Source organism: Antechinus flavipes, chromosome 4 (genome assembly GCF_016432865.1).
Source record: "Antechinus flavipes isolate AdamAnt ecotype Samford, QLD, Australia chromosome 4, AdamAnt_v2, whole genome shotgun sequence".
Classification (NCBI taxonomy): Eukaryota; Metazoa; Chordata; class Mammalia; order Dasyuromorphia; family Dasyuridae; genus Antechinus; species Antechinus flavipes.
In genome coordinates, this window is record NC_067401.1 from 214,593,053 (window position 1) to 214,605,631 (window position 12,579).

Sequence of the window (12,579 nt, forward strand, 5' to 3'; positions counted from 1 at the left end):
TTTCTTTATGTTAGAAGTGTTTTGTGATTATGTTCATACAGTTCTTGGATTTGACTTGGCAGGTAGACTCTCAAATATTTTATTTTATCTACAGTAATTTTAAATGAAATTTTTCTTTTTATCTCTTGCTGATGGGCTTTGTCAGTAATATATAGAAATGCTGATGATTTGTGTGGGTTTATTTTATATTTTGCAACTTTGTTAAAGCTGTTATTTGTTGTTAGCTAAAACTGTCAATTATTTCAAGTAGGTTTTTGGAGGAATGTTGGAATCTTTACAAACTGTTAAGTCATTAGAGTTGATAGAGACAATAATTATCTAATTTAGCATGGTTCAGTATGATTGATCTAATCCTATAAGGAGATGTTATGGGCCAGAACTTGAAACAGATATACATGGTATACATAAATCCATCAATATGGGAGGCATTACACATAATTTACATAAGCACATAGCAATATAACACAGGCTACTAGTAATGTAACAAATAACATGAATCAACCTGAGAATTTACACATGTCCATAAGTCCTAGAAATAGTCCAAAAGGAATCCATTGTCCATTAGTTCATGTGCCAGGAATCCAATAATTGCTGTAAGCTCTGAAGTACTACAATAGTCTCATCAACAATTTTTAACATCTCCTTATAGGATTAGATCAATCATATTGAACCATGCTAAATTAGATAATTATTGTCTCTATCACCTCTTTAACAGTTTGTAAAGATTCCAACATCTAAAGCACATATGTCTGTTTCTCTACGGAAAAGGAATTGGATCTAAATGAGTGGAAATTGGTAGGAGAGGATCTTTGTCAATTCTATAATAAAAATCGGCCTAACTCAATTTCCAAAGACATACTTAATACATATAATCTAATACAACTGGCTTTAGGAAATTTTATAAGTATTAAAATAAGGAAAAAGAAGAAACAGCAGGAAGGAGAAGTGCCAACTAAACTAGATGAAAAGAGTGGAGCTAAATTAGATTGAGGAGTTCAGCTGAATTTAGATTGAGAGGGGAACATCGAGTTCAGCCAGAAGCCCTCTCTGAGTGAGGAGTTTTACTTCAGAACATTGACTGGGATTGGAGAGGAGCTCTTTGGGAGATTAAGAGCCAGAAGCCCTCTCTCAGAGGCAAGAGAGATTCAACTTGGTGCTGGCTCTGGAGGCTGAAGAAAACAAAGGCAGAAGCAAAGGACAAAGCTGCAAGAGCTCTTGAAACCAAGCAGAGATAGACCTCTAAGCTAACCGGGTTATGTTGGAGACAATAAAAGATCTGAACTTTTATCACCTGGCTGCATTTGGGGTAATTATTGATCAAACTGATACTAAGGCTGTCTCCAGAAAACCTCCCCAAGAAACCAACCTGCTTTTTCTCCCAGAGAGAGCCATCATTTTATATTTATTTTAAAGGAGAAAAAGAACACCACAGAGGAAGTCTTTGAGTCTTCCTTAAGAGGGAGGAGGAAGAGCAGAAAGAAAGTGGCACTATTAGCATCACTCATGTAGCAGCTTTGTCCACCCCCATGACACAATTTCAAAAGGCACTAGTTAAAGCTAAAGAGGAAGGACAGGATACATCTGATTTGAGAATAGAAGCATATCCTATGATTGAAGAATTTGACTCTTCAGGTCAAGAAAGAAGAAGATACACTTCTTTTAATGTGGAAATTATCAAAGATCTGAAAAAGGCTTGCACTCTTTATGAGTCTACATCATCTTAGGTCAAGATGTTATTAGAGAATTTGGCTACGGAAATTTTAATCCCTAATGATTGGAAATCTATAGCAAGGACATGTTTAGAACCTGGACAAAACTTGTTGTGGCTTTCTGAGGATAGTGAACTCTGTAGAATACAAGCCCAATGAAATAGGCAACCTGAAGTTTAATATATCAGTTACCTTTGGCCAACTAACAGGTGTAGGTCCTTATGCAGATACTTTAGCACAGATTAATTACCCTTTAACAGCATATGAACAAATTGTTTCTGCTGCTATCAAAGCATGGGGCACCCTCCCAAGAAGACAAGATAGATAGGAAGTCTTCACAAGAATAGCGCAAGGTCCAAATGAACCTTTTGCTGATTTTGTGGGACATCTGCAGACAGCTATTATATGAACTATTGGTGAAAATGTAGCAACAGAAATTATGATAAGACAACTTGCTAAGGAAAATGCTAATGAAGTTTGTAAAAGAATTATACTAGGACTACACAAGAATGCTCCTTTAGATGAGATAATAAGATGCTGTGCCACAGTAGGCACAAATACCTTTTATACTCAGGCTATGATGCAGATTTCTCAAGATCTGAACACGGCAAGACAGGGTCCCTTTTGGCAAGGGACTCTTCCAGAGAGACTCATCAATGATTTCAATGTGGTAAAGTATGGCATTTGAAAGCTCAAAGTTAGCATAAAGATAGAGTGAGAAAACAGGGTGGAAGAACAAGACCCGAAACTCTATGTCCAAAATGCAACAAAGCCTTCCATTGGGCTTCAGAATTTAGACTGACTCAGGAAATGGGAAGCAAGGCTCAGCTTCAGGGCCCCAGAAAAAAAAAAAAAAAAACACTTGGAGCATGATGGCAGCCAATGTTACACCTAGAGAGTCTTTAGAAGTTCAGTACTCCAACATGATCAATCAGCCAAGAAGCAACCTGATGGGAGAAAGGGATTACAATTGGGGAGAACAGAGTTCTATGCAGCTGGGACTACTGAGATATTCCTTGGAGAGGTGAAATTTGTCCCTGCGTGGCCTATAGATCCTTTGCCTCCAGGTATAGTAGGCTTGACCATTTCACCTCCTGTGAGTGCTTACAAAACAGTGTCCATCCATAGACTGATTTGGGAAACTGAGGAATGTGTAGCTAATATCCCAGTCACTAATACAGGTAGACAATGTGTGATATCACTGAGGAGAAGTAGTACCATCAGGTTTACTGATAGACTTCTAATAAGCAATCACCAGATAGTCACTTAGATTCTGACTCCAAGCAACAAAATCCAGGAATATACTGGACAGCATCTGTGACAGCTGACTGACCTATGCTCACTATCTATATAAATGGCATACTATTAGAAGAATTGGTAGAAACTGGTACAGATCGTACAGTCATTAGAAGTGCCAACTGGCTCAGTCCTGGCCAAAGATTAAGGCAGACACCTACATGTCTGTCATAGGAGGATCAATAGCAGTTGAAGTTAGTGCTACCCCTTTGAGATGGACTTTTGAACATGAAACAAGAGTTTTTGCTCCTATTATAGTTGAAAAAATTCCCATCAATTTGTGGGGAAGAGATATTTTGTAACAATTAGGATTAAAAATGAGTACTTTGGTTTTTTAGGCAGGGCTGCTATTGAAGGCCTGCCAACACTTTCACCTGTTCCTATCCAATGGAAAACTGATACACCAGTGTGGAGAGAACAGTGGTCCTTACAAAGTGAAAAAATTCAGGCCTTATTAGATATAGTACAGGGGCAACTTGACCAAGGACACTTAACAACCTTCTCTAAGTCCTTGGAATTCTCTTGTATTTGTTGTAAAAAAGAAATCTGGAAAATGGAGGATGTTGATTGATTTAAGAAAAGTAAATGAACAGATGAAAACTATGGGAACTCTTCAGCCTGGACTTCCATCTCCTACTCAATTGCCTAGAAAATGGCCTCTTTGGGTTATAGACATTAAGGATTGTTTCTATTCTATCCCTCTAGATAAAGAGGATATGAAAAGATTTGCTTTTTAAGTGCCCAGTGGTAATTTAGCTGAGCCTTATAAAATATATGAATGGACAGTTTTGCCACAGGGAATGAAAAACAGCCCTACTATGTGTCAAATGTATGTGGCTGCGGCTCTTACTCCAGTAAGAAAAGCATTTCCAAAAGTTATGTTATTATATTACATGGATGATATCTTGGAGTGTCCACCTGAGGAGCAAATGTTACAAGCATGTCTACAAAAGATCATAGAAACATTAAGGAGTTACAAACTGCATATAGCTCCAGAAAAAAATCAAAGGCATTCTCCTTTTCAATATTTAGGATATGAAGTATATCCTAAGATGCTTACAGTACAAAAACTTTCTTTAAGAACAGAGAAGTTGAACAACTTAAATGACTTTCAGAAATTGGTAGGAAACAACCAATGGATGCATCCAGTGTTAGGCTTAACTACTTATGAATTACAACCATTATAGAATATTTTAAGGGGAGACACTGCTTTTAACTCACCACATCAGCTTGAAAAATAAGCTCAAGAGGCTTTGAAAGAAGTTGAACTGGCTTTATCCAATGTGGTTGAAAGAGTTACTCAAAAACCCTTGGAAATATCAGTTTTTGCTACAAAAGAGGTACCCATAGCAGTCCTTCATCAAGGAGACAGTGTGATAGAGTGGGTAAACCTTCCAGCACAACCAGAATAAAGCCTTACTCCTTACCTAGTGCTTGTTGCTAGAGTTTTATTAAAGGCTATTAAGGGAGTAGTACAATTATCTCGGATAAGACCTGACAAGATATACATCTTTTATACCAATGCACAAATTAATGTATGCTGTGAAACCATCCCAAAGTGGTAAGTTTTACCACAGCTCCAAATTTCACATACATGTCTCCATTAAAGATATTACTAGCCTGTGTTATATTACTATATGCTTGTGTGTAATACCTCCCATGCTGATGGATTTATATATATCTAGTTCAAGTAAGACCCTTCAGTACAGAGGGTTGAATATCTGGTTTGAATCCTCATTTCCCTTTGGTGTTTTCACCTCCCTTTTGGAGAAGTCAGGGAGAGTGTGATCACCTCCTTTTTGGTGTTTTCACCTCCCTTCCTGAGAAGTCAGGGAAGACATGACCACCTGTGTTCTAAAATAAAAGAAAATGGGAGATCTAGAGGGCCAGACTCTGGAAAGGTATACTTCAATCAAGGACATCAGGGTGTGTATAGTTAAACACCAACTCAGTGTGATTCATGGGAGAATGGTTCTCTAGTTAAACATATACTTAGTGTGATATGATGATGTAATGGCTACAGTTGGACATGCTCAGTTGCTGTAGTGATGTAATTGTAATATGGTATTTAAGGGCTGAGAGGACTGGATCAAAGAGTCTCAGACACAGACACAGAAAAGTCTCAGCCACAGATACAGAGAAGACTTTAGACTCCAAATTCTATTTTTGAACAGCCTTGTGGTAGCTCTCCTGCTTTCATCACTTCTCCATCTAAAGACCAAGGCCCATCCAGAGATCCTCCAGAAAGCTAGCACATACATTACATTTGAAAGCTAGCCTGGACATTACACTGATCTATCTGACAAGCTATTTAGATAGGCAATAATCTACTCAAAGAATGAAATAAAAAGAAACAAAAAACAGTTTGTATCGCATTTGGGAAAGTTTCTAAAACTTCAAAATCCCAATCTCATCAATATAGAATGAATATTAAGTCTATAAAACCAATATTCTTCTCATGATACTAAGTAGGGAAATCATAAAACACCACAATCTCTGCACTAAAATTAGAAATAACTAAAGCATAAAGGAAAGATATGTAATGGTCATAAATAAGCTTCATGACGTATGTTGCCAAGAATGATCTGCATATTAAAAGTATCATGAAGCATTTTATCAGGGACATATATGACAAGAAAAGGAAACAGGCCTTTCTCAATAAAATAGGCAACAAAAGACTAGAAATTTCTTCTAGTGTAAAGGAAGACACCTCTACAGTTATGGGGAAAATATCTACAAAATATTTATGTGAAAACATTGATGAGAACTGAAGCATAAAGAAGATTCAATTTTCCTCTGATGGGAGATTTTCCTCATTAATGAAATCCAGAAGTAAAATTGTTCCAATGATCTAAAACATATGTCAAAAAGTTTATGCTTATTGAGTGAGATAATAATATGTATAAACTGGACACAATGTAAAAGTAGGAAAAATATAAAATTCCAAATGAGCATTGGTTTTCTCTTTCAGTTATCTCAGGACTAGATTGAATAAAAAGCAGAAAACTAAGTAACTAACAACAATGTTGAGAGTCATCTCTGAATGTTATAGGGCCACCTTATTCACTTTCTCCTGCAGTAAATCCTATATATTTTAGTGTGTAATTGTTCTTTGAGTGTTTCATTGTATCATTTTATAAGCATAAAGATATATTTATTTTTCTGGAGGGAAGGAAAGAATCATTTTTCTCTTGTATTATACATGAAATCAAGGATTTTAGGTTTAGGGTTTTCTTGGCAGAGATACTAGAGTGGTTTGCCATTTCCTTTTCCAGCTCAATTTACAGATGAAGAAACTGAAGCAACAGGGTTAAGTGACTTGTCAGGGTCACACAGCTAAGAAGTGTCTGAAGCTACATTTGAATTCAGGAAGCAGAATCTTCCTGACTCCAGGGTTGGTAGTCTATCTGCATTGCTACCTAATTTCACCTTATATACTCTTAACCTTATATAATTAAGTATGCATCACTAATATGTGTAAAATATCAATGCAAAATATCTTACCTGAGTATAGTGGCCAACCACTGATCCTGGTTTTGTTGGTCCAAACCCGTATGTGAAGTTTTTTGACTCATCATACCACATTTGGATTACATCTGACCATGATAGAGGATGAGAGGCAAACAACAAATTTTCCCCACATGAACTGTCTAGAAGTATAAAAATCTCAGGGTCATACATTATAGTTGGAAATAGAATGTAAGCTATTGGGGAGCAAGACATTTAATTTTGTCTAATCCTTTTGACTTTGTCTAATCCTAATGACTTTTACACAGTAGGCTCTCAATTAGCCTATTTTTGTTATTGTTTTTTGAAGCAGAGCTATCATACTTTTTTCCTTTCTTCTTATTTTATAAATACTCTGTCTTACTGATATTATTGAAAAAGTGTGATCAAATCAGTCACATCACTGATAATTGGTTTACTTCTCTGTTTTTAGTGACTTATCTCTATGTGTTTCCATGTACTGACCATGTAGTGCTCTAATTTTGTAGTTGGTAACCCAGAGATCCCAATTTACCATGAAAATATGATCATGTACACATAGAAACATACACATGTATGACACATGTATCTATCTACACATATTTATGTGTATGTGTGTATATAAATATATTCTAGAAACATAAATACATAATGTGAAATATTTTATGAATGGAATATTACCATTCAGAAAATTATATTACATATACTATATATGTAACACAAATAAAGTGTATAAATTTATTTTATTATTTATTATATAGAAATGATATTTAATAATATATTAATTATATTCTATAATATTAGATATTTCTCCATTGGAATTTGAGAAAATAGATCTCCATAGCTAAATAAAAATAATAGACACAACTAAGGCTTCCAATCATAACATCTAAGATCTAAATCTGGAGAGAATTTTATATAATCTAGGCAAACCTATTTATTTTTATAGATGATGAAACTGAAAATTAGAGAAATGAGATGATTTGCTTGAAGTCACTCAGGTGATATATGACAGCATTGATTCAAACTCAGATTCTGTCACTCCAAGTTTAGTATCTTTTTTAAATTTGTTTTTTTATAAAGCTTTTTATTTTCAAAACTCATGCATAGATAGTTCTCAACATTCATCCTTACAAAACCTTGTGTTACATTGTTTTTCTTCCTCTCTTCCCTTCACCCACTCTCCAAGATGGAAAGTAATTCAATATATGTTAAATGTGCAATTTTTCCATACATATTTCCATAATTACCATGCTGCAAAAGAAAAAATAAGATTAAAAAGAAAAAAAAAATGAGAAAGAAAACAAAATGCAAGCAAATGACAACAAAAATTGTGGAAATACCATGCTGTGATCCATACTCAGTCCCCACAGTCTTCTCTCTGGGTGCAGATGGCTTTCTCCATCACAAGACCAATGGAATTGGCTTGAATCTCCAAGTTCAGTATTCTTTCCTGTCTTTTCTGAATTGCTAGTCCTGGGACTTGATGAAACTATATCTCATCTCTGTCTATATGTCTATATTTATATCTATATGTATTTATCTTTCATTCTGTCTAGTCTTTGTATACCTGTGTGCCTTATCTTGAGTTGAACTCAAGTTTTTATGTTTCATTATGTCCAAGAAAAGGCATTATTACTGTATTAGAACTTTCTTTATTACATGAATGAACCCAGTCATCACATACCTTGGAAGCACATGTTAACTGAATCTATATATCAAATTTTCTCCAAAAGTATTTTTCAACTATGTTCATTATTATTATTATTATTTGATACTTATTCTACTGTTGTTCTTATCAACTACAATAAAGAGACAGTATAATTTAATGCTACTTATCTCTTAAGCATTAATCATCCTACTTAGTTTTATGATATGTGAGTTCTTTGAAAGAAGGGACTACTCAACTTTTGCCAATTATAGTCATAGTTCTCAGCAGAGTATTTGATATATAGTAGAGATTTAGCAAATGTATAACAAATTTCATTTACTTTCAGAGTGAAAGTTTATAAAATCTGGCTATGGCTATGGAGAGTGAATATGTACTTCTGGTATATTTTGACTGTATGGTTTTCTAGAAAAAGCCAAAGAATGGCAGGTATAACTTGCCACCTCAACTTCTATGTAGTCATAGAAGAACAATAATTATCTCTTGCTGGCATGTAAATACCAGGAAGGTAATTTGTGTATTTATAAACAGTGGCATCTGCCAAAATCCTCTTGGGGCATAATCTTTTTTTATAAAATAGATCCATTTCTACTTGCTCAGCCAACAGTAACATAGAATATTCTAAGACTGTCAATTGCATATATAATATTTCACATAAGTAATATTTTTGGTGAAAAAGAAGGAAATGACGCTGAGGAATATGCATAGGATCTATTAGGTAAGTTCTTCCAGGTAAGCAATCTAATCCTTTCCTAAATGCAATATTATCTTCAAAGTGTGCTTTATATGTCTCTGTCTCTGTCTCTTTCTGTCTCTTTGTCTCTCTCTTCCTCTCTCTTCTTCTTTCATTCCATTTATCATCAATCCATACATCGTCTATCCACCCACTGCTTACCTTAGAAACAAACATATTGGTACTTATTAGGTCTTTTTATTTCCTCTCTTTGTTTAAAATTGGAATTAGAAACAGTAAATCTCCATAACAAAACAAAAATATTAGAGACAACTAAGTTTTTTGATAATAAAATATAAGAACTAAATCTGAGGAGTATTTTATAAATTACTTAGGTCAATGCATAATGAAACTAAATGGCAAAATGAAACAGTGCTCCTGAGACCATACAGGTGATGTTTGACAGAATGTAGATTCAAATACAGGTTCTTGCGACTCCAAATTCAGTGCTCTTTCCTCAATACCACACTATCCCTGCTGAACTGCTAGACCTTGGAGTTGCTAAAAGTTACTTAAGTCAACTATAACTAAATATCTACCTGTAACTCTCCTTTTGAATTGGGGACTATGGTTCTTCTTACACTCTGTTGACCAATTTCTGGCATTTTGTGCAGCATTTTCATTCCATTCCTTAAGTTGAAAAATAAGAATAAGAATAAATGGATGCAATTAGCATATATATTTTTAATAATCAAATTCAACTTTGCAAATTTATTAATTCTAAAACATGAAATGTTCTCATAGTTGTGAAATACTAAAAAAAGGTTGATAATAAATTCTTCCAGGGCAATATGTGAAGCAACATTTGAGGAAATTGAGAAATAATTTTAACATTCCCAAGCTGCTCTTCTGTGCAGATTCATCTTATTTTTAAAGAAATATATTCTCCATATTGCTATTTATTTGCATTCTTACAATTCCTTCATCTCTATGGATTCAAAGCTATATATATATATATATATATATATATATATATATATATATATATATATATATATATATATAATATACATACATACATATATATATGTATATACATACATATATATATGTATATACACACATATATATATAAATAAAACTTGAAATTAAATAGAAAGTTATATAGTGAAGTATAAGTTCTCACAAGTAATAAAACATATGCAAGAAGTAGCTGAAGATATAGAAATATATGATCAGAAAAGGAAGTACATTGTCATATGCTGAGAAAAAAAAACAATATGACATATAAAAAGACTTACATAAAGATCTCTTGTGGGGACATCTATGAATGGAGAAACATTATACAGGTGCATTATAGAAATAAATATAATATTCTATGATCTTATAAATGTGGGTTTAAATTTTGACTTTGCTACTAAGTAGCTATAAGCATTGTTGCTTCTGTAGATATGTTTTGTTTTTACTGGTACTATCATTTCACTGAGATATGGACTACTAGATGAGAAAACCCTTCCTATCAATGCAAAATACTAGCTATTCTTCAATTTGTAGTCTGAGGGAGTTATCTCAGACACCGAAAAGTACATAGCACCTGATGGCAGAGTCAGTATGGTAGAGGTCGGATTCAAATGGTTATTTTCTTGACTCCAACGCCAATTCTTTATTTACTGAGACACATTTCATCTCTGTTTATAATAGCATTAAAGGATCTTTAACAGTCCCTTCCAGATCAATTCTTTTTAATTCTAGTGACTCCCAGGAATTAATCTTAATAATCTGATATGTAGATGTAAATGTCAACTGTGCAAGGAAGGATTCCCTCCATCAGTATAGGTGGTGGCAATCCATCCATACCAACTTATTCTATGAGATTCTTGTATTGTATTGTATTGAGATTCTTGTTCTACCAAAGGACATCCAGAGGAGATCCACATAATTTACAATCTCCTAACATATTTTATCTTATCTTAATATATATTATTTTATCACAATATATTATCAATGCAAGACATTCCCCAAAATGATTTAGAGATTCCCTTTGCCAAGTGACTAAAAGACCCATTAAGATTCATTTTAGAACAAGGAACAGACATGCTAAAGCTAAAATTGTGGGCATACACTCCCATCTAGTGGTCATTTGTGTGAATTACTTTAAAGTATTCATTTTTAAAAAATGTTTAATACTATTTCATTATTGGTTTTTTTGTTTATTTTGTTTGTTTTATTTTTAAACTGGTTACTCCATCACAATATTGTCCTTGTGACATGGTTTATTAGGACACAATTATAAGAAAATAAAAATGAATGAATATCTTCTCATATCAGAGCCATTCAATTTTATTTGGATTGAAGTTATATCCCATGCAATTTGATATTTACAGATAACTGCTGTTATAGAAATATGTCCCCATTATTGGAGAAGCAACTCAAAGCATGTAGGGATCTATTACTGAGTTATTGTTGTTTAATTGTCCTGACTGCTTTGGGTCAAGAGCAAAGAGGCCTTAGCTTTAATCGTTGATTAGCCATATGATCTAAAAATAGTCATTTCTGACTATATATACCTTACTTCAGTATCCTCACTTATGAAATGAGAATGTTCAAACAGATCCATAATTCTCCTTCAAAATTCTAAAAACTTGTATGAAGCCATTAAATACTGTCTTATCTTGTGCCTTATGTGACTAAGTATATCTATTTGCAACTAGAAATTTTTATAACTACAGTAAATTCCAAAATTTATTTTACTTAACTTAAAATTTATTAAAATATATCTTATGTCCAAAATATTTCTTAACATGAAATCTCTTGGGATTAGTTATGACCCATCCTGAATATGACCATCATACTAATCTTCCTAATTTTCCCCCTTCTATTACATTCATGTTCAAGAACTTCCCAGTTTTCATTTGATCACATCTAGTTTTCTCATATTGGCATTCAAGGATCTTTATAATCTAGGCCCATCCTAATTTTGTCATTTCATTATTCAATATGAACTATCCATTCTAGGATATTTTCCACTGTTTCCTACACACAACTTTATTTTTGCCACTTCCTAACTTGAAAAATCCTCTTCTTGTTGTCTTTACATATTCAAATCTTTATTCTCCTTTCAGGCTTATCCCATTTTCTGACTCTTGTGTGAATTTGCTGGACAACTATACCTATATACCTTTTCTGGGCCAGAACTCTGTACTAGAAACAAGGATTCTTACAAGGTGCTAACTCAGTGTAATCGATAAGACAATGGTTATCTAGTTTAGCATGGTGATTAATAGTTCTCTAGTTCAGTACATGTACTTAGTACTTGATATAGTTATACAAGATTGTCACCTATTCTACAAGATTCATACCTATGATGATGTAATTATAATTATGTTAATTATAATTACTCAGAGAGGGCTCAGAGACAGACTTGGAAGGGGAGTGGAACAGACTTGAAGAAGACAGAGGGCTGCAGGCTGGAGCACAAGTTCTCGGGATTAAGACAGAATTCAAGACATAGACCACTGTGGTGGTCCTCCTGCCTCCCCCACATGAACCAAGACACATTCAGGAAGACTTCAAGAAAGCTAGCCTGGGCCCCAGGAAAGGAAACAAGACTTTGAAGGAAATAATAAAGAATTTGGACTTTATTCCTGGCTATTCTTGTGGTAATTATTTTGCTGAAATGAAGGCTGGTCCAGAGACCAAACCAATCAGAACCTTACATATACCCATATTATATTTATAATATGTAC

General features: G+C 33.9%; 1 protein-coding gene across 6 annotated transcripts in view; it reads right to left on the reverse strand.

Annotated features, from left to right (window-relative positions):
• The window catches only part of LOC127561837 (serotriflin-like), a 47,225-nt gene that overhangs the window by 24,607 nt on the left and 10,039 nt on the right, over window positions 1-12,579 (reverse strand). For 5 of the 6 annotated variants that reach the window (XR_007953547.1, XM_051997130.1, XM_051997133.1 and 2 more), the window contains exons 4-5: window positions 9,433-9,523; window positions 6,510-6,655 (exon numbers count right to left, since the gene is read on the reverse strand). Coding sequence is in view for 5 of the 6 variants with exons in the window: in XM_051997130.1 (XP_051853090.1) it covers window positions 6,510-6,655; window positions 9,433-9,523 (237 nt within the window). In the remaining variant the exon portion in view is untranslated. The remainder of the gene's footprint in view (window positions 1-6,509; window positions 6,656-9,432; window positions 9,524-12,579) is intronic. The other variant, XM_051997131.1, reaches the window with a different exon arrangement.